General features: G+C 43.5%; 1 protein-coding gene across 1 annotated transcript; it reads right to left on the bottom strand.

Moving 5' to 3' along the window:
• Positions 1-1625: 1625 nt before the first annotated feature.
• On the bottom strand, positions 1626-7789 carry fbxl16 (F-box and leucine-rich repeat protein 16; the record flags this gene model as incomplete). Its single annotated transcript, XM_084570352.1, has 6 exons — positions 1626-2005; positions 3087-3150; positions 3424-3508; positions 4298-4563; positions 5055-5297; positions 7085-7789. 6 exons carry the CDS (start codon positions 7787-7789, stop codon positions 1857-1859), a joined length of 1512 nt encoding a protein of 503 aa, XP_084426478.1. The 3' UTR covers positions 1626-1856.
• Between the last annotated feature and the right edge of the window lie 16172 nt (positions 7790-23961).

Genomic DNA, 23961 nt, shown 5'->3' with positions numbered 1-23961 from the left:
TGTTTTTTTTACACGTGTTTCATTAATCATTGTGACACATTCGACGGCTCCCCAACCGGTTGATTTGCTTGCCCGATCTTGCCTGCTGATGCTCATGCTCGTGTTGTGCTGGGTTACGGGGCTACGGCGTTAGTAGCGCTCATGGGAACGATGGCGGGAACTGCAGAGAAGAAAGCAGTTTCTTGTGTCAAGTGTCAAATCGGCTTGCTATGATATGATATGAGGGAAATAAGGCTACAAACCACAGCTATAGTACACTACTGAAGCAAAGTAATGGAGCAAATTAAAAATTTCAACGCCATTTGAAACATAACAAGGCCATTCATGAGTTCCTCTGACTGTGGGTTAGTAGGAAAATGTGTAAAATTACCACAAACTACCATTGTCTTTGTCACCTGCAGAGTTGTTGTTCTAATATTAAATACTGAAACCTTTGACCTGGCTTTAAGCGCTTGCAGCCTCAGAGCCCGACAAGCTTGAATCCAACCATGTGTTTCCACGGAAAGGAAATTAAAAGCCGTCCTCAAATTTGGACAAAACTCCTTCACACAACGTAACGGCCGCTCGCACAAGAGTCCTCGTGCTAAACGGGAGATATTTAGTCCAGAAATATCGACCCCCCACAGTAGATTGGTTCGCAACTCTCCTACTCATCATTTGATTCTACCCTTCCAGCACCGAACTCAAACTCTTCCCATTTCCTCAACCGCTCGGTCACGTTGCACCATTTCAACAATACGTTTCCCCCCACGACACTCACCATTTACAACAGTTCCCCTTACACATCTGTAAATTAAATATGTATACGAAAACTGAAGAATAGACCACAAAAAAAAAAAACAGGAAATCAATCAAGTCAATCAAGCGTGCAACTCCCGACAAAAGCCAATGTAAACGGTTGTGTTTTTTTTTTTACATTTTCTTCTTTGTCTTTTTTTTGTTTGTTTTCGAGCGGGGGAGGCAGAAAAGATGGTGGTATCCCAAAAAAGATGACGATGATGCCGTGAGTCCGTGACACTTCACACTTCACACACACACACACACACACACAGAAGAAGGGAGAATAAAGAGAGATGTTCCATTCACTTCCTGAACTGCGCCTTTATAGTTCTGTCTGATCCCTGTCTCTCCGGCTGGCATTGTGGTGTCTTTCTCCGATCGAGGGAAAAAAACAAAAAATAAAAAATACGGAAACTTTGATACCTTCTGAGAAAAACAATGAAACAGCGGTTATATTACACGGAGTGATGGAAGTCGATCAGAAATGTCAGTAATCGTGGTCTTGAGGACTTCGATTTGCTTCTTCGTTTACCATATACAGTATGTTGGTGAGTGTGTTTGCGGTGTATGAGCGCATTTTATCATTAAATTCCAACGGCTATAACACAAAAGTCTTTATTTCCATTTTTCCCACTTCCTCTACGCTGCATGTCACTCCCTTCAGTATCCATTCAGTTTTAAAAAAAATCTCCCAAGTCATTAGAGAAGCTCTCCCCTGTAAGCAAAAAGCCTTTTTGTTGATTGTGAAAAAGAAACTTGCTGTCTGACAAGACGTCACACCAAGCTCTTCACTTCTTCTTAAACGGAGCTCAGACGCCGTCCCCGCTTATCCTCCTGGGTCTGGCGCGCACCCATCATCTGTCTCCCTGCCTCTCTGTCCGCCTTGTAGGTCAGTCTACTCAATGGGGTGTGGAGGAAGACGGGCGGGATGTGGGGTCAGGTGATGAGGAACAGTGTGGTATAGTAGGAGCTGTTCGGTGTCCTGGGTAGCATTTAGGAAAAGTGTGAGGAAAAAAGGTAAAGGGGAGAAAAGTTGAAGTGTGGTGCTCTGTAAGTCGCGGGCCAGGTCGGCGGTCCTATTCGATGACCATGCAGTGGGGTAGGTGCTGGGAGTAGTATTTGAAGAGCTCGGCCGTGGCTCCGGGGCAGTTGGTCAGCTCCAGCTCCTCCAGCTCATGCAGCTGGATGAGGCCTGACAGACCGGTGGTGGTCAGCAGGGGGCAGCCTGGGGGAACACAGCAGGAGGACAAAACTCAGCTATGGGCAGGATAAAGAAGGCACAGATCCAACCAAGAGGTTACAAAGCATCACCTGTAGTGTGCATTTTTACTAATTATCAATTAGTCTGAACATCATCAAAAGGCTAAATCAAAACCTAAAGACGTTCATTTTATTATCCTAATTGTAAGACAGATAAAATAAGCAAATCCTTAGCTTGGAAATCCTTAGCCCGACTTCCAAGACCGCTAAAATTCTTGCAGCGGAAAGGTGGTCTCTCTGTTAGGAACTGATTATGCTCCCGCAAAGATCTGCAGGGCCACTCAAATAATTTGGAAAGAGATCAATGTGATGATGGACAGAGGAGCAACAGTGATGTAGTCATACCATTGACTATAAAGCTTGTTACATACTCTGCGAGAAGAGAGAAATTTGTTCTTGCTCCTAGGGCTGCAAGAACAAGAAGAAAAATAGGACACGGCCGTTTTGAAGACCGTGTCTGTGGAGTCACGCCGTTCATTCAGCGTATTAGCATCTGGTAGATCACAGAGTGGCCGCTAGAAATTCCGCTTCTCCACTTTTCCACATTAACCACGCCCACTTCCAAATTCTGACCAGTCCCAGAATAGTAACCCGACACCACACGAGAAAAAAGTTCTGACAAGCTGCGAGAGCTCCCAAATGAGGGCTGCGAGAACAAACTTCTAGCTTCTCGTGGAGTATGTAACAGCCTTAAGAGTCATTCAACTCGTCTGAGCGCCGTGGAGTTGTGTTTGTTCACAACAAAATGTTTCTGACTGGTTGTAGGACTGTCCTGTTGCGTGCAGAGACATCCTTTGTTGAAGCACGACTCATATTCTGAGGAAAGGTTTAGCATCTTGCTGGAGTTATTTAGTCAATTACAGAATTTCTGACATAGCTGCAGTCAGATGATATTATCAGTTTAGTAATAGGTTATAGTTAGAGTTCAGATTCTCCAAAAATATATTTCTCTTTACTTACTACGTATTACCCACCATGTAGTACATGCAAGGACAATGAATAGTATTCATAGTAGTAGTGAAAAGACATGGGGAAAGAAATCATACCTGCAAGAGACAGTAGACGAAGACTTCTCATTCCAAACAAGTGCTGCAGACCAAAATCTTGAACCTGAAATCACACAGAAACACAGTATCAGAAAATGTGTTCACTGACGCTTTCATTGACAAGTACATCGGCTGTAGTAGCCTGACATAAATGGATCACTAAGGGTTTCTTGATATTTACTTTTCTTTTCAATTTCTCAGATATTATCGGTAACAAAGCCTTGAATCTTGATACTGTCTGCTTATCTTAAATTTATGGAGAAAATCCAGTGTGTGATTTATTGCAAACTGCATATTATGCTCTCATGCTTTGTTACATGTTGTGTGGTTGCATTACCTGACAGCACCAGCGCAGATAAAGGCTTCTTAATGATGACATTGTAGACAAGTAGCCCAAGCCGGTGTCTGTGATCCGCACACACCTAGAAGTGGACACATTACAAAACATTACATCGAGTAAACTATGGCCTTAGGTTCATTTAGAGTACTGCAGGACATAGACGCCGTAACCTAGTCGTACGTAGTCTACGCCGGTGTGAGCCATTTATACTTGTGCGCTCGTCAGTCTTGCTCACTCGGTAAAAACGCCACCCTAACGCTAGTGGACGCAGTGTCTAGGTACCAATGTAATACCACAGAGTGGCCACTTCTTATTGTTCCATGATTAATAAGTAAAAATGAAAAGTCGACAACATTTTATCAACTCAAATGTTTAAAATCATTTGGTATTGCAAAGTTAACTCGTCTGTCCTGTTAATCCCAGACCAGTAAGATCACATTATGTGGAGTTTAGGTTTTTATTTGGAACATCTGTGGGTGGTGCCCACCTGAAACTCACATGACTAGGGTCTGTTAACAGCCAGATACTCACATACAGTTGCAGGGATTTGCTCCTATTATGTTTTGCCTCCAACGGTTAGTACTCTTCGTGATGCGATACTGTGACTTTGTCTGAATTCATGTGTCATGTTACATTTTACATGGTGCTTTTCACGCTGACAAATCCAAATTTAAGCTGATCCCTGGCATTCAGTGTGTTGTATCTGTTGCTTTATATCAAATATATCCCTTTAAGTCTGAAGACTAAAGAATTTCAGTGGTATTAGACTGGATAGACTTATTCTAAATTATTTTCAGGGCTGCTTTTACATGCTTTTGCTTGATCGTACTATTGAGAAAAGATTCCGCCTGCTTTCGCAACCAAAACTGACCTGTCCAGCACCAGCTCTTCCAGTTTGTGCAAGTCGCAGGCGATGTACTCCAGGGCCATATCGGTGATCCGAGGGCACCAGGACAAGTCCAGTCTGCGGAGCTTGCGCAGGTTCTCGGCCACCAGCTCCACGCCGTCGTCGGTGATCTTGGAGCAGCCGGAGAGGCTGAGGGCCGTCAGGTTGGGAAGGCTGTGCACCATGTTCACCACACCATGATTGGTGATCTCCCAGCAGGAGTGAAGCCGCAGAGTGTGGGTGGTGTAGCCCTGAGGACGGATTTAAGTTATTTGGTTATGCAATATATTTTAATCACCTGCTGCAATCGGGAGTCTTTGAGCATTAACTTTTGAATGCTCTGCACGCTATGTACAAAAACTGATGAAAATACAGAATCTGGTAGTCTTCACCGTAGAATGCCGATATGGATGTATAATTCTGGGGTATATTCCAGAAAGTAGGTTTAGTGAATAGTCTAAATGGATAGGCTAAACTGAGGGTAAGTTATAGGCTTTATATACCAGTGCACATAAACTCTTACTCTACACATCTAATGTGGTCACCGGTAGTTTCCTCTGTTGTGATTCTACCGATCTAATACCATTGGTCTCCCTAGTATTTTTAACAATAAGAACTCTATGAAAACACAAATATATTACAGGGTCGTTTAAAGACATAATATCCTGATCTGACTAACTAAACTCAGAATGAACGCAGAAAGTAAAGTACAGAGTCGTCGTCCCTTGTCTTGACTTCCTACCTGCTTGGCTGTGAAGTAGGCCATGGCGGTGTCAGTGACGTGGTAGGCCTGCAGGCTCAGCTCCGACAGGTTGGGCAGGAGCTGTGAGATAGCAGCGATGGCGTCGTCCGCCACATTGATGCAGTCGCTGACGCTAAGGGAAGTTAGCCGGGCATTGAGACTGGACCACAGGCCGGCCTCTGTGAAGTCGTTGCAGCCCGACAGCTCGAGGTGCATCAGGCCCTGCATTTGCTCCAACATGACCTGCAACAGAAAGTGCCAGCATTTTGACTTGCTCATGTAGCTACTCAACACTTTCCAATTAGTTTAATGTACTTTACAGACATCTAAGTAGTGACTGAAACTACTAAATATGAAATATGTGGTCCACAAAAAGTGTAAACAAGGTATTTCTTCACTGCTTCATCGACACGTTCTGTCTCGCGGAGCCATTAATATCCTTTCAAATTAAATTTTTCCTTCCCATGCAGCACTTCTTTTTTTCAAGTGGAATTCTACTGGTGTGCGTTGCAACGAAATGATCATGCACAAATCAGCGCCTCCAAACAGGAAAGCCCATATTTAGACCACGCTGCCAACAAATTCCAGCTTTCTCCATGGCAACCGTGCACTCATCCCAGAATAGCAGCCTAGCCTAGCAGGTATGGAGGGCCGTGTAAGAGGCGCTGTGAGCATCACACCGTTTTGTTCTCAGCAATGCAATATGACAGCATAAAGCCATGGATTTCAAAAACACAAGTAAAGAAAAAAAAAATCTTAAAATGATTCGCTACCGCTGTCTAAAACACGGATGCCATGATGTAAACAAGCACTTATACGCTCCTGATGTCCATACATATCCACTTATATAAAGTCATATACCAAAGCCACACAGAAAATTGACTGTTTTTTTCATTTTGCTGGTGCGCACTAATCCTACTAATGAGGGCACTAATGAGGAGCACTGTAAATTATCATATCAAAAGCTATAGATAGATAATGACAGACTCAAATAATTGGCCAGTCGCTTTTGAAGCCTTTATCTGAAATGACCTGTACCTTTTTCTCAGCAGACATTTTGACATGTCTCAGTAAGGAAAAGCACAGGCATATCATTGAGCTTTACTTACAATATGCTTGCGCAACCCAAGGACAAAGCTAAGACAAAGGTAACCACAAGTAACCAAAGAAGCTAGTTGGGTGAGTGACGAAACGTCTTAAAGAAACTCAACACATCGCCCTCGTTTTAGCTTTGCCTTAGGATTTACCATCATCTGGATGACGGAAAACCTTTGCAGAGACGTTTGCCGCAGAGACGGCTCAAGCTCAGAATGCTGGTAGAAATTGCACAAAGAAAGTCAGTCTAGCAGTTTGTATCTGGTGGGCTTATTGGGGACCTGGGAGCAGGTACAGTGTGGGTGGCAGACAGGAAACTGGGCACAGAGAGAGGTATTTAAGACCTCAGGGGAGTGAAAAGAGTGATACGAGGACTAGACTTAATGACAAGAAAACTGCAAACCCTGATAATACCACAATATAATATACGTCTTAACAGCACTAATCCTACGAAGCTCACCATGCATTTCACTCTTGAATTATTTCCAGTCCCTTCTCTATTCTATATTAATGTTTAGATAGTGCTAATGAAACTCAACACCTCTTGTGCATGTTTCCTATTACAAAGGCTACCGAGCATTCGGATGCTTTTGCCACCAGATTGGATTCAGTGTGAAACATCTGGTGGGAGGTGTTGAATTCCAGTGACAGCAGCTAAAACAAAAAGGTGGACTGGAAGCCAGTGGGAATAATGAATGAGTGGAAACAGTCTTTGTGTTAACAGGTGAAACTCACAACAGCGGGGTGGGTGTGTATGGCCTGGCAGCGCAGCGGAAACATTATACCACATTCATCAAAACAACATTATTTTGTGGCTGCAATGGCTGCTGAGGCTGCAAGGGCGAATGGGTTTATTGTTGCAGGGTTAGCTTTGATGATACAGCTTATATACACTCCAATCTACCGGAGACTATCAGAAACTCATCTTGACTTACCTCCAAACCAGCGTCTGTGATGGTGGACCTCTTGAGGCTGACCGAGCGGACCCCCTTCTTGGACAGCGGGTAGTTGTCAATGAACTCACAAATGTCGAGGTCCGACACACCCACTAAGCAGAAAGACTGGAATCCACGCAGGGCAAAGGCCTGCAGGCTGACAAACTCCTTCTCGCCAGTGGGCAGTAGGGTATATAGCTCCTTGGCATGCAAGATGGGTGTCACGCCCTCCCAGAACTTGGGCTGGTACAGCACTTTGCGCCAAGTCTTGCATACCTGCGCCAGCACGCATTTCTCAGCTGTGGTGAAGTACCAGAGCAGTCGGTTTAGCAGCTTCTCATCCAAGACAAGCTGACGCTCCAGCAGAATGGGTTTGGGTAGGGTGAGAGGTGGAAGCTGGCGGAGAGATGGCTTCAGGCCCACCAGAGGCTTTCCAGGCTCCAGGTCGGAGGTCAAGAGAGGGGCTGCCGTGTGAGGCATGCCAGTGCCATCCAGAGGGTGGTGGTGGTAGGGAAGAGAGGATGGTGGAGGAGGCAGGATGGAGGGTACGGAGGAGGACTGGCATAGGCGGTTCTTGGCAGCAGGAGTCCCCTTGGTGATGCTCGCACTGCCCAGACCGTTGGGCTGGCTGGGGGGCAACTTTACCATGCCGTTGCGAGTCACGCAGGGAGACTTCAGCTCTCTCGGGGTGGACATGTTCAACATTGGGAACCTGGTGAAAGAGAGCACATCCAAAGTGTGTGGTTAAACACTGAACATTGTGTATAACCCTAACCCTAAGTCTAACCCTAAGGATAGTTGTGGAATCCTTACCTAAACTGCTAGGCAATCAAATTGAACTGCAATTTATATATGCACATACAGATACCGGACAGATTTTTGAGGGAAAAGACGAGAGTAAAAATGGGAAACACACTTCATATCAGTTAAAAGTGATACTCTTTAGATGACAGGGATCCCATTTCATCTAAGATAAAACAAACACAGAAGTCCACAAATTACTCAACATCCAACACTTCAGGGGCAGAGCGGCTTGAAATTATTGAGTGAAACATGAATTCTGCTCTTGAAGGAGATCCTCAGGTAATTAGTCTGTGATCTGAAGCTCAAGCAGGACTGGTTTAAACCGATCAGCCACAACATTAAAAACACTGACAGGAGAAGTAAATGACATTGATCTTGTGACAACGCAATGTTCCGCTGGGAATCTTTTGGACTAGCCATTCATGTGGATGTTACTTAGACATGTAGCACCCACCTAGACCAGACCAGGCACCCCCACCCCATAAAAATGACATTCCTTTATGGCAGCAGGCATCCCCAGCAGGATGCAACCTTACACAGGCACACACACAAAAACGCTTTAGAAACAACTCAAAAATTTGAAGAACAGGTCAAGGTGTTGACCTGGCCTCCAAATTCACTAGATCCCAAATTGATCAAGTATCTATGGGATGCACTGGGAGAAGTCTGATCCACAGGGGTCCCTCCCCTCAACCCATAGGACCCAAAGGCCCCCACTAACAACATTTTTTTTGCCAGACACCACAGGACGCCCATGTCCATGGCACAAAAGTGGTCATATTGTTATGCCTGATTGGTGTATACAGTAAGGCAATGTTTCCATCAGTGAGAGTCCAGATCTGAACTATATTGAGAAGCTGTGGAAGAACCTGAAAAGAGACATTCATTCAAAAACATTCGTGTTCAGAAACACCCTAAAGCAGATTTGCAAATTTCTAATAATAAATGTCCAAAATCCCAGAAGTATTCCGTTAACACTAAGGTGAGTTTTTACAGCACATTTGGCATTTTACTAAAAACCAGTCTGCACAACAGAAGAGTCAAAGTGTTAACTATCATCAGCTTGCTGTCTGAATAGGCTGCCTCTCTTTTGTTATTTGCATTCAACAGAGCTGGACACAGAATCCAAGTGAAAAACACAACATAGCGTAAATGAATGGTGGCCTCATTTAGCCCGTTCTCTGTGACCTCACTGTATCAGTAGCAGCAGGACCGCGCACGGGCTCAAACCACTCAGTTATGTAACATGCTGACTATAGGGCTTCACACACACACAACACCATCTCCCTGCCCCGCTCCACTGACACAACCTGCTGCGCTATTAACTCCTATGCCGTATGCATCCACTTGTTTGCGCGCCGTGTCAACAGTGATCAAAAGCGCTTCTCGATGCACATCTGGCAGCTTCTCACGTTTCAAACACTTTATAGTTTTCGTTGTTAGTTCCTTAGCTGATGAAGACGGGCTGCGCCTTTCTGCTGTAGCACAAACAAGGTTCATCCATTACATAATGCAACAGTGTCGTTCGGCTAGAGCGACCAAAGCAAGCGCCGTGGAGTCTTTCAAAAGGCACATGTTTATCAGAGCGATGTCAGGGAAATACATGAAGAAAACACTGACTCAGATGACATTGAATAAAACTGTTGGATGTTCGTCGTGAGGTAATGAATGCACGGCTACAGTAAAAGTTATATTTACCATTCCTCCATCTGTTATGGCACGAGGCAGCAGTGTTTCAGTCAGGCGAGGAAGATTGCTAAAGCATGTCTCACTTTGAAGGAAGAAGGCTTTGGATATTTTTGTAATAGCTTAGTCCTAAAATCATCATATAATGAGATATAAACACAAAATTAACTTCGCCTAAATCACATAGATGAAAGAAAAGATCCTCTTTAGGAAGATCTTCTCAATCTAGGGTTGTGCCAGACGTCAACAGACCATCTTTCTTTGTACATCAGGAACATTTTACGCTGAGATTTGTGAATAATAAATTGTTTTGTTCTAAAAGTTTGTTCTGATGCAGTGATACAAAGTGAGGAATCTTCCAAAATAAAACCTAAAAATGTACACTGCTTGCACTGTTACAACACTGTTGAAGAAGAAAGAAACTGTTCTTCTTGCATCTGATTGCTTTCTGAAATGTATTATTTTGTACTGCTGCAGAATTAGTCTTTATTTCCAGCGCTATCAAGCCACTAATTTCACCATTTTCCTGAATTTTTGTTATGAACCAGGTAAGTTATTGGCCGGGCTCAGTTTTTATCACAATTTGAGTTTGGTAACATGGTAACCAGTTTGTTGTAAACAAAATCAGCTCAATGGCGCTCAGATGACATGTATGGCTAGGTCGCTGTTACACTTTTACCCATCACTGCTTAAAGCCAAACAATTTGATTGACCTCGCAGATTTCCGCAGGGCATAATGAATTCAGAACGCGGTGACCCCAGGCCAAACATTTTGTGAGAGGGGGAAGTTCGTGGTGCCTTCCAGACTATGAAGTTATTTATCAACCGCTAAATTTTGAATATATACAGAGAGCATTGTTGGTGACAACCACCGACTGTATAAAGATGGGTGGTGGAACCGCTACTTAAAAGTGAAGTCAAAGCCAGTAGAGCTCCCCCTTGTGGCTGGCTGCAGTACAGATCATAAGCTCTGCCTCCTCCATGTTAGTGGATGGAACCTGCGCCAAACTAAAATACAGGTCAAATATTATTTTTTTTTTCAAGGACGGTTTCTGTCATTTTAGGTAGTTAATATAATGTTGATGTATGTTCTCGTGTCAGATTTTTTGGGTAGGTTTCGTTTTAATTAGTTATTTGACGCTATAGAAACATAATGGCGACTACCAGTTGCAATGCTGACCGCTCTGTCCCATGGGACCATGGGTGTAATAAATAAGTACAAGTGTATAATCCAACATTAACTGGTGGAGGTAGAACAGAGCATATTATTAATTAAACAAAAACGTGAGTGAGTCTGGCGGAAGTGTGGCCGGGTCATCAATATCACCTCTCGGCGTGGCTCTACCCTCGGACTGTACTGCGCACACTCTGGCTCCAAATTCGCAAGATGGCGCCGCCCATGTCCCCAGTAAAATAGCGTCAGTTTGGCCAATGCAAGGAAGTTGGGACACGCCATCCATATTTGTATCCCGTGTCCATGGATGAGGTGCCTTGAGAAAGCACCTAACCCCTAGATTGCTCTCTGGGGGCTACCCAAGTGGCAGCCAACTTCCCTGAGTGTCCGCACTACTGTGTGAACAGGGGGATGGGTCAAATGCAGAGAAAGAATTTACCCCTGAAGGATCAATAAAGGAATAATTCCATTCTGTCTACTAGCAATACATAGATTATTCTCTATTTTGGGCCTATCCCAGCTGGTGTTGAGCTACCCTGGACAGGTCACCAGACTTCTGAAACCAGTTTAAATACGAAATAAAACTCATTGATTTATCTCAGGAAACAGTCCTGACGTCAAACAGCGATAAATAAAGAGACCAATAGAAAACCCATCTGCTTTTCTTCTTCTGTAGCTATCTGGATGTGGTGACTCATGTTGGTTTTGCAGCACTGCACCCAACAAAAGGACCAAGAATTGTCACAGGGTACGATGACATTCTGTCATTTTGTTCATCTACCAACAACGAAAGATTGTATTTGACAACATTTTCTTCTTAAAAGAAGGAAACATCCTGTATCTCCTGCTTTAAATCATCTTTAAACCTGGCACATCCCCATACATCCTACTGTACAATCGCTTATGGGGATACCCCTATTAAAAAAAACCTTCAGTAATTACACTGAGTATATTTTAAGACCTGACAGCCCTGTTTCCTATGTAATGGCGAGTCTCCTGTGCTGAATCACTCTCACCGGGCTAAATGCTGAAAAGAAGAGCGCCCTCACTTGTGTTTATCACACAGAGCCCGCGGTTAGAGATGAAAACAACACATTCCCCCTTACTACAGATAGTCAACGTGAATAGACCTCTGTTAGGAGGCGAATGCAGCGCATGTTGTGAAGCCGCATGGATCACACTGCTTCTTTTTCCTTCAGTGTAGCTGAGATATTTGATTTATGGAACGGCTGGTCTGATTGGTGCAACAAACTCAATGGCCATTTGGGTTTTCAGCTTCTGTTCTTCGCAGTTTCCATATTGCAGATATACTCCCAAGGTTAGGGTGCAACTGTTTTTAGTCCTATTCTGCCTCCTCTTTGGACTAAAATTGCTTTTTTTTCTCACGCCAAGCTTCTCCAAAACACTGCATTAATCTTAAAAGACACTGTTTCACTGTATACAGGGTAATCCAAACTTTTTCAAAATGATGACTCAAGCTGCCCCGTGAGAGTCGTTGGCTGTGCGCCAGTAACATTAATGAAATGAGTACTCCCCTCTGACTTTCTTTGTGATTATTAATTTCCAGCGCTGATATTGCTGAGCAGCACCAATAAAACAAGCTCATTTGCTGTATTTAAGTTGGTCATAAAGGTGCAGATCAGTTGTTTTCCCCTCGTCCTTTTCTTCAGCGCCCACATCATCTCTGTTGAGTTAAGGTCTTGGCTTTGACTGGGACACTCAAAAAGGTCCTGCTGCTGCTGCTGCTGCATCGTCCAACTTCTACTGTGCTTATATGACAGACAGCTGACTAAACCCTGTGGCACACCTTGTTAAAACCTGGAGCAGAAAAGCAGCCTGGAATCATGATGCTTCCACCACCGTGCTTTGGGACGACGTTTTTATGTTTATTGCCACCACTCCAGAAAGTTTTTTCCTTGCAGCATTACAGAGAGTTAGAAACACTTCAGGTTTAGTGGTGTCTTTAATGATCTGCAGATGGTTGTCTCATAAAAAGTTATTTTAGCCAAGTCCAATGATTGTTTTAAACATTTAGCTGTTACTCTCAGGCTCTTCTGTTTCTTTTTCGCTTCACTGAGGGCCTCATCTTTGGCTTCCACTTCTAAGGGGAATGTTTATTGCACTAAATTGTGTTGATATCTTTGTGGAGAGATTAATATTGAAACCCTGTGATTCATTTCTAACCTTTAAACCCCTTTAAAAAGAGTTTAAAGTTAAAATTAACTCAAAATTGTGATATATATTTACATTAAGTAAAAATGAGTGTATGAAAAAAATAGTCTTGTGAAAATACTCTTGACACGAAATTCATCAGCCCGCTTTGTCCCATCACATTATTCTATAGCCATGTTGCTGGTTGGCCTTCCTTTAGTGTCTATACTCACTGGCCAAAACATTAGGTACACCAGTGAAAACGAATACATCCTAATATAAACAGTCAGTGTAAGAAAGGTGGTATTTAACTGTCAAATGCTGAATACCATAACTATAACTAACTAAGATTTAGTGCAGGACTGCTATATTAGAATGCATTAGTTGTAATTAGTGTGCCCAATAAACTGGCGAATTAGTGTATTCACAAGCCACACAGGTGCATGCTTGTAAAATGTATATGTCTAAAAAAACAAAAATGTGGTCATGTACTAATGAATGGAGATGAAATGAGCCAAACTGATGCACAAGGTCACTATGGCCACCACCTCCCCACACCCCCCAGTTAAACAATGATCAGTTGTCTTGCATTCATGCGGACCCAATCACCGATGTGCACGGGAATCGGGGAACTCGATACAACTTGGAAGAAAATAGAGCAACGTCGGGCATTACACGGTAAACAGCGCAACTAAAAGATAAGATATTGTGTGGGAACTGTACTGTTCATCCTAGACCCAGTCCTGTGTTAAATCAAAACTTCCTGTATGTCAGACCCTGGATGTGCAAAACTTAAAAATAAATATCTTTCCCTGATGTAAAACCAGTATAGGCACTGCAAAACCAACAGGGACCCCCCCCTTAGAGCTGGATTATAAGAAAATCAAACCAGACTCTTCAAGTGATAAGGACTCAGCACTTAAGCAAAGTGGTCTGCAACTTAAGATCTCTGCTGGTGCACCCTAAAGACAGCACCCATGTGAGAGGAGGGATGGTTATTTATCAAGTATTATCACATCAGAGAAGCTGATATGGATATGGATCTTTGCTGTTCATTCAGTGAAGGGGTGGTGCTGTATTCTGAGCTCTAGGATGTTAACAGAAGAAGAGAGGGGCTTATATGGGATTATACAACAAATTTAGGGCTCCCTTGTTCCAATAAAATGCAGAGATATACACCAATCAGGCATAACATAATGACCACTGAGAGGAGAAGCGAATAACATTGACCATCTTGTGAGAATGCAATGTGACCAGACCAGGTACCCCCACCCCATAGCAATGCCACTCCTTGATGTACAGCAGCCATCCCCAGCAGGATGCAGCCTGACACAGGCACACACACACACAAATCAGTTCAGGAACAACTAAAAAAAAAAACATGAAAAAAAACAGCACAAGGTGTCGACCTGGCCTCCAAATTCACTAGATCCCAAACTGATCAAGAATCTGTGGGATGGTCAACAGAGGCCTCTCGCATCAACCTATAGGACCCAAAGGCCCCACACTAATTACATCCTGTTGCCAGACACCACAGGACACCCCCCTCAGAAGGCCCATGTCCATTCTCTGTTGAGTCACAACTGTTTTGGAGGCACAAGGGAGACCTACACAATGGTAGGTCATAATGTTATGCCTGATCGATACTCTTAACTGTACTGTTAGATATACTGATTGTGTTCAGCTCTAGTCTGTTTGTATGTATTAGTACACATTTGAGCCCCAGAGGTAACTATCTAATTCTTTTTACCTTGCACATTGCCCACACATGAAGCTTCAACTATTGATCTCACCTTAAGGTGTGTAATTGGGCTGTTTGCAGTCATTTCAAACACCAAGGACACAGCCAGGGTTATGCTGCCGGCAGCGTAGCCAGAAAAATCCAATAGAGCAGAGGATTCTTACTGCTGTTTTACAATCACATATTTCCAGACCACTCAGCCGCTGTGGATCTGATTTCCAGTTTTCTTAAAATACATTCAAGGACAGAGACTTCAAAGAGGCTTCCACTGTGATACCTCACCATCGAGTCTGTGCCACAGTATTTAATCTTACTATCTAAAGTAGCTCCAGCTATTCGGAGAGTGTAAACCACCGAGCGACTCAGCTGTGTTGAAAAGTTATCAATTTTAGGTTGTCTCGTAGCCTCCTTACCTACGGGAAACACTGACATTGGTTCTGAAATGCAGCTGGCTTACGCTACAAACCAAATTTCCCTACGGAGACAAATCTAATTGACTATAAATATTTGAGAACCCTTGACAGTCAGTCATAAAACACATACAAGTTTTTCAAAAGCTACACTCACAGTGCTCTCTTCCTTTCTTTTACGCCATTATCTGTATTTGTAAATGCCACCAGTAATGATCTGTATGACATGTAACCGTGGCTGAAAACTGAAGCCAGTGCAGAAATACCTTAAAGCGCAATACCACTGATGGCCTCTAGGTGCTGGCATAAAAAAAATAAATCTCTAAACAGAGAGAGATGTGTTTGTTGGCATGAGTGGCTTCATTTAAGGGTGTTGTTTGGATGGTGCAGGCCAGGAGGGTCATTCACGGATGAACTCAAATCAACTTGTTTTAATTCCGTCGCCATCATTTCTCGCTGGTGTAAACAGTAGAGTAGACATTTCAGTTTTTGTTTACTGTATTTATGGCTTGTATTTCAGTTTAAAAGGGAACTATTGTTTTTTTACAACCTGGATCTTATTTCTAGCATAAAATACGATCGTTTACTCACCCATATAACTTCTGTGTCATTTGCACTCGTTGAGAAGATAATTAGATCCGCGTATATCCATGTAGCGGGAGTGAATGGGGCACCGAGACGTATTATCTGCCGCGAAACTCCCAATGATGATAACAGGTAACTCCGGACTCAACGGGGAATAGTACTAGCGTATCATAACAAAGTATTGGCGAAATGAACGAGTTTCGCGGCAGATAATGCGTTATTTAGAGGCTGCATCTCAGTGCCCCAGTCACTCCCACTATATGGATATACGCTGATCTAATTATCTCCTCAACGAGGGCAAATGACACAAAAGTTATATGGGTGAGTAAACGATCATATTTTATGCTAGAAATAAGGTCCAGGTTGCAAAAAACAGTAGTTCCCCTTTAAAACCTATAAGCCATTCTGATAATCAGCTTTGTTTCATCTTCTTAATGGTTTCCAACTTGAATGCACTTCATGTATAATGTGTACCATGCACTTTGCCCATTATATGATTTCATAGTGGTAATAATGTGCACATTATATGAGCTCTAAGCAGGTTTCCAGTGTCACTTCACTGCTTTCCATACTTGGAAGGTTGTGGCTCCAGCTGGGAAAGATTGCATCCACCATAAACCCATTCAGTGGGCTTTAATTCCGCTCCAACGCAAAGCAATTTATAGCAAGTGACATCATCTCTTGCTATGTCCAGTTTAACATACGGTCAACATAGCATGTCCGCATTTAGCCACAACGGTCCAAATGACAACCATTGTGGGTGAATATTCTCAGATCTGACTACGTATGGGGAATGAAAAGGGTAAAAGAGAGTGAAATGCATGCACGTACCGTTGTACAATAAACCTCGGCCATGCTGACACACACGTGATGCCTCGTTCTCTTGTGTGTGCATCCTGCGACTGCACTTGCACAGGCACGTGCATGCACATGAGTGGTTCCCAACAATCAGCTTAATTTAAACTCAACAACCAAGAAGAATCAAGGAAACCAGCTGTTTATCAGTGGCCTTGTGTAAATTCTTTTCTGCTATCTTATGATGGAGAATTCTGGTTACTCCCGTGTTAATCGTGGGCTCTTTTACCTTTTGCTTTCTTATGGTTAATTGCTGGAGCACGCCACAGTGCATCCGTTGCTGTGCAGGAGTAATTACTAAACTATGAGACCATGTATGAGGTTAGCAGCAATATTGTTAGGATTGCAATGATGGATCGGCGACATCAGATACGTCAATTTTCATGAACAAGTCCATTTGAATGAAACACACTGGCGCGTCACTGTGTTTAGATTCGCGCTCAATAAAGCTGTCTCTGTTGTCGTATCGGAGGAAGTCTGAACCGAGTCCTCACAAAGTGTGGGATTTGTTTTACTCCGAGATCTACTGAAATGCCACGCCTTGTAAAAATGAAACGCCCGACAGCGGCAGCACAACTACTACGCACGTGCATCTCAACGGAGAATACCCACCGTCTTATCTGTGTTTAAGACGTGACTTCTTAGAGGAGATGTTAACAGCGGGTATGGCAACATTTGCAAGTCTTAAGCAGGTTGTTTAAGCACATAAAGACCTATAAAGCTAAATTACATACAATTGAATTAACCTCACGCTCCAAGTTGGTGTAACATAAACTATACAGGTGCATTTCCAATTACAATCAGCGCAAGACTCTGAAGTGGAATCATACTCAGCATTAGCTTCGTTAATTAATGACAGAATGCGGTAAACAACACCTCTCCTAGTCACTCCAACACTGCATAAATCTTAACTGTGTTTGATGAATACTATTCATCAAACACAGTTAAGGATAAAGTTTGAAATGGTTTCTTCTTTTCTGTTTTCATGGTGAGTTAACCGGAGGATCTGTCGACTACTAAGAAATAATAATGGTTCGTTTCGTTCATTCCTACACATTACTACTGCTAAAATATTGTTGGCCAGCATAGTCGCCTGATGAAAAGTCACACGTGAGCACGCAAGATGATTACAAACTAGATACGGTAGTAGTAGTTAGCAGATTGCATCAGAGTACCGCTCTCTCGCCCCCTTTCCCAACGTGTAAACGAACTTATGATGCCATAGTGTAAAAACTGAAGCTGCCACTTCAGCGTAAAACGCCCTCTCTAGACCCACTGTTTGTTTGTTTGCCCATTCTGTGCTACTGTAGAAACCTGTTAGGATTATGCTATGTGTTATTCAGGAAGTGTTTAACTGAACTCTGTTAAATGTCCATGCTTTCTTCAACTTGGTTTTCTATGACTTCTACCCCTTCCATGTCCTCACACACCACCATGATTTTTTTGCACAAAAATAAACAGTGTAGTGCACCGCTAATGTCGCTAATGTTTCGCACATTAGCAAAGTGGCATATTACAAGGAGCCTGCGTTCCTTTTGGCTTTCTCATTCTCATCTAAGGTCATTCCAAAGATGAACACTGCAGCATAAGCAAACATCTTTAAATAGTCGTGATACAGCTCGGTCCTACTCGTTGGCTTCTGACTGCATATCAGCTTATGTCCATCAGTTTCCTTCCTGGTGGATCTTTGTCTCAGATCTTAGATGTCTTAGATACATGGCTACTAGTACTCTGCAAGTAACTGGATTAATCACCGAATCACATTCAGCTGGATTGTAAATGGTGGTATAACCCCATTGCTAATCCGTTAAAATCCGGAAAACATTAGCGCCTAATGAACATGTAAATGCTAGAGCCTGTGGTTTTTCTCTTTGTGACTACTGAGAAGCTGTCTTAAGGTTTCCAATAAATTAAGACTGCACAGACAGACTGACCAGAGTGAAACAGCTTCCTGTGTTTCTATAAAAGTGGACGAGGCACTACAGTAGATGCCAACCCTGGACTCCCAAACAGAAATGGGTGATTGAACTGACCCTTTGTTGACCTTCTGATTGGTCTGCCCTAGCCTTTGTCAAGACCCATCCTCCTATGTTACTGTTGCTAGGTTAGGCATAGCAATGTGTGGGTCCATTCCTATAGAAAAGCATTGAAAACCTGTAGACTTAAGGCTCCTTTAGAGCCTTAGACATAGACGCCGTAACCTACAATGTTTGAAATGTGTTTGAAATGTCTTATATACCATGACCTGGATGACTGAGAACCTTCACAGACATATTGAAATGTTTTCATTAAATAAAATGGAAGAAATGGTTGATTCACAACTGAGTGGAGGCTGCTCAATTGACCCACTGATGTATGATCTCCAAGATACCTGATTTGTATACACCCTTCAACTTACAATGGACTCTGAACCACGGCTGCTCGTGTGTACTTCCTCAGTTAAAAGCTTTGGATTTGTCACACAATTCTTGTCTTTGCTTGTTCTGAGGAAACCCCAATAGACTTGGCGTCGAATCGTGATTCTTCAAACAAATGTGGATACGGCAGAGGAACCAACCGTACTTACAAACAGAAAACTGCCAGTGTCAGCAGGGTTGCTAACTCTGGCATACACTGGAAAATTGCCTCGCCTCTGTGTTTCCTCCAGACTCTATTATTACAGGTTTTCCAACATTTATCTACGGGAATGGACCCCACCGTTGGTACTGTTGGTCGAAACCTGGAAAAAGAAAAAAATAGGAAGTCGGGCCAAAAAGTAGAAGCCCTCTCTCTGGTTGGAGGTCAGCAGACCAATCAGAAGGACAGCAAGGGTCGGTTGGATTAGGGTTTACGTTGACAAAATCTTAAAAAGCTTTACACCACCTTTCTCAATCTGACTGATTCTTTTGATTGATTGGACCAGTTGTTATTGAGGTGTATGAGGTGGCATTTTTATTGTGATGGACGTATTAGAGAAGAGTTTTCACCGTGTGGGCACTGATCAAGCAGGAGCTGCATCAACAGAAGTGCATCCTCCATACCTCCACCACAAACTCCAGCTAAGCACTCTTCAGATTCACAAAACTAATATCTACAGGAAAAGTATTCAAACACTTTTTAAAAAGACATGTTGAACCATAACTCAGTGAAGGTTTTACATTAGAAGAAAGAAGAAACTAGGGAATTGGCCCAGAGAGAGTGAAAAAAAAAAAAAATGTTCTGGTACACCATCAGAGGTGGAACCTGGGCCAACGCGCACACACAAAGAAAACAAAACAGAAAACACTCAATTAAACCTGAAAAGAAAGGAAATGACATTACTGAACAAATGAGAGCGCGAGAGGGGTTGCGTCACTGACAGACGCTGACGTCATTGTGTTTGTTAATAATACGCAGCTCGATGCGGCTGAGCAGCTCCGTCTCCCAAAAGGCCCCACCACCGTGCACACAAAGAGCCCCGGAACACCCAGCGCCATTCAGCCGCACCGTCACCATCATCACCCCCGTAGCCTTTTTTTTTTCTTCTTCTTCCCTCTGCAGTCTCCTCCACCTCGTACGCCTCGGCTACTGAGCGAGGAGGAGCTGCAGTGTGGATGCTGCTGCTGCTGCTGCTGCTGCTGCTACTGCCATGAAACAGCACCATCCATCACAAGCATAGACACTCTCTGCACCCATGGGCACATCCCCCTGATCCGGCCTTCTTTTTTTAAAAAAAAATAATAATAATAAAAGAGCATCCTCCGAGCTTACCTTTAAGATGAAAAATCACTCCTCGGCTATTAATCCATGATCAGCACCAATTTGATCTACCGCTGCCTCTCGATCACGTTTCCACCAACGTTGCGGCGCAGAATGGGCGAAATAAATAATTATTGCGAGGCAGCCCGTGCGTCCTATCGGTAAGCAAGAGATGCGCCTGCCGAGCCCATACAGGCGCAAGATGAATGCCCCGGTTCCAAAAAGAAAAAAAAATAAATCAGAATCAGTCAAACGTGGCGAGGAGGCAGAGAACCGATGCAGGGACCGCCTCTGCAAGCCCCCTTCAAAACCGAAGCAACCAAAAAAAAAAAGCGAGGTGCTCTGTTGTGTTTTCGACCGCCTAGTCCTCCATAACAGAGTGGCCCTCTCTTTCTCGCTATTTCTCCTCCGCGCGCACACACACACACGCACACATGCACGCACACACGCAGAGCCGTGTCTCATTTAAAGAGATAGGCTAGGGCAGCTGCAGCGCTGTGCACAGAGCCGCCGTGTCTGCTTCTTATGTAACCTGAGCGGCAGCTTCTGCTTGTTTCTACAGTCCAGAAACACTCAAACGGAAGACGAGCCGCGGGCTTTACCTGGATGCGTTTGTGTGTGTGTCTTGCCTGCACGACTGGAAGATTGCAGGGAGGCAGTTGTCTTTAAGAGGGATGTGCAAAGGGCCCCTCTCCTGAGGAACTGGGTTACAGTTTGATTTGGTGGCATCTACAGTATGTGTAACACACAAACACACAATGTTAGGCAAGAATGATAATAAGGCCAGCAATCAGGTTTCTCCAAACGCTTGAAGATAGGTCAACTATTAAATGTTGATAAGAAACACATCACCAGAGAATGTTTGGGTTCTCACATTTTCTCTTCTCCTTCTTCTGCATTACAGTCAGTGTCACCCCAGGCTCCCAAACAGAAATGAGTGGTGAAACTGACCCTTTGTGAGGGTCCTGAAGTCCCGACTTTCTACCTGATTTTCTATTCCACTGTCATATTTATATTTATATTCATATTTAGGTAAGGTTTACATTTAGGCTACAAATTTCCGTCTTCTTTTTTTAATACGGTTTTCACTGTCACTGAGGCTCTTGTAAAGCTGAAAACAAAATCTCGTTGCACTGTACAACCTATGTTCTGCAATGACAATAAGGGATATTAGATGGCGTAACCTACACACGTACCCTACACTGGCGCGAGCAATTTATACTTGTTACGCTCGTCAGTCTGGCTCACTCTGTTAAAAACGCCACCCAAACGCTAGTCGGCGCCGTGTCTTCTTTACCAGTCGGGTTAATTTTTGTTCCTACTTCCTGCTTCACTTTCAACGATGGCGACTGAAACGCTGCAATTTCGCCGAAAGTGAGTCCTAAAAAATTGTTTGTACTTTTGAATCTCCACACTTAATCTTTCCTCGATGTGTTTCATCTTTATGGATCCAAAACAATCAATTAGAAAATTGTGGAGATGGAGAAGCAGCTGGAAATACTAAAGCGGAAACATGCTACTGCCATTTCCAGAGTTACATTTCCGCGTATGGTCTGAGCTGATGCCATAGCTACGACGGCAAATTGACGTAGAAGCATAAACCACGCATTAGTTAGCGTCGAAACACAGTGGAGGAAATAACCAAACTTAAAAACTGGCAATGACTACCAATGAAGAGGTAAAAATGTCCAAAGGGCCCCTCTCCTGACCAACTGGGTTAGAGTGAGATTGATTTTGCAACATCTACAGTATGTGTAAAACACACAATTTAAAGCAATAATAATAATAATTGAATAATAATTGCAATAAGGTCCCCCCAAAACCACCCAAAGATCAACAGAGTCTTTCAACACATTACTGGAAAATGTTTGGTTTTTTTTTAAATGTTCACCACAGACAAAGCCAGACTAAGTCACTGGTACACACACTGATATGAAACAAAATCTACATGTAAATCACCTCTGCTGCTAACCCTAACCCTAACCCTTACACATCTGGCAAGAAACATAGATCAGAATGATTCCCACTGCCTCCCTATCCACCTACTTGTTGACTGTAAGATTTGTTATTGCACTCCCATCAAACCTGACATTGATTCACCTGGAGGGAGACAATAAACGCAATGTAATCTCAGAAATGGACCACATGGGGACACAGCCTCCTGTATGCCCGCTGAAAAACCAGTGTTCACTCTTTGGAAGAGGGTAGTATTTTATGATATCACGGTGAATGTATGGAGACCACCAGTGGTACGAAATTAAAACCCAAAGTCAGGCTACTTTAAAGCTTGCATTACAATTTGTCTGCTATATGAAGTAGTTTCCGCACAGATGAAGAACCAATGGAGTCTATTAACAACTAATGCACAAAATCTTAGGAACGCATGGACCACGGAGTCCTACGTTTATTTGGCCATGTGCATATGAAGCTGAGAAGTGATGGCCAGTTTAAATCAGCACAACAGGCATGAGATCTAACTCCTCAGTATTTAGCCTACGTAAATCCACAAATGGAAAACATTTTCCCAGCATCTGTCACTCATCTCCTTATCCATTCTTTTGCCACGTGTTCCCTTGAGTTCATTGGTTAGACGACTTGTAGGTGACAGTCTGTTTTTGATCACGGTAAATTGCGTTCAATGGCCATAAAGCCCTTCAACAATGCACCCCCATATTCAACACCTAGGTTCTGGTCCAAAGATGCCCTGGTCCCATACCCAAACTGATCCTCAAGACCGTACCCCTTCCAGTCAGCGATGTATTTATTGAAAGCCCCATCACAGAAGTTTGACAGTGTTTGCAGGTTACCCTTCGTCTATGCGTCTAGCAGGCAGTGGGAGCCTGGAGGTGCATTGCAACAGGATGTATTTGGCAGGCTTGTTCCGAGTGATATGTAACGTGGGATGAAGTAGGAAGGGAGGAAGAAGTGTACATCTGTGGGTGGACAACTTTGGATGTGGGAAGTAGTCCAACAGACTTTGCACAAAAGCGGTAGCTCTCTGTTGGACAGCCACACACTTTGACAAGGGGTGTAGAACGGGGCAGGGGGTGATCAGTGAGGGACTGCTTCACCTTACCTTCAACGTGACTCCTCCGAAGAAGCGAGAGAGAGTGACGAGAGAATGCCTCGTGAGAATGCCCACCAACTCTTGGTTGCGAAGGTCATCATTTCTTCAACAGAAGGCATCTTTCAAGAGATGGGCCACTGGTGTACAACCTCTAGGCTTCTATCTAGACGTTTGGGAGAGGATGACCTTGAGGGTGTATGAAGCATCCACCTTCACCTCAAACTTGAGGGGTCCTACAGACTAAGGATGGACCCATTTAGACCCCTTTGAGCTTTTGCACAGGAGAAGACGACGTCACTAAAAGACGTAAAGACGTGACCATAGTCTGAGACACACATAGGGCATCAGTTTGACCTAACCACCTAACGTGGTATGCTCTTTATTGCTTAGATAAAATCATTGTCTGACAAAATCTAAAGAAGACATTAAAGACTTTAGTGTTCATCCCAGTTGTTACCTATTTTTTGCTTTGCCTCCTAGAACCAGACCTCTGCCTCTCCAATGAGATTATCTGGAAGGAAAACATCCGAGGTACATGTTGCTTTATTCTGAGAGATCACAAGCAAATTAATTCATGAATAACTGCCATGGACTTCCTCCCCGGGAGTGTGTCTTGTTATGGGCACCACCTCGATAAGGAAGTGACGCCACGGCCCACTGCCTCTCCTCCTCTATTTGCTCTGTAGC

This window comes from Chelon labrosus (assembly GCF_963514085.1).
Source record: "Chelon labrosus genome assembly, chromosome: 21".
NCBI classification, from domain to species: domain Eukaryota; kingdom Metazoa; phylum Chordata; class Actinopteri; order Mugiliformes; family Mugilidae; genus Chelon; species Chelon labrosus.
This window is presented reverse-complemented; position numbering and strand designations above follow the sequence as displayed.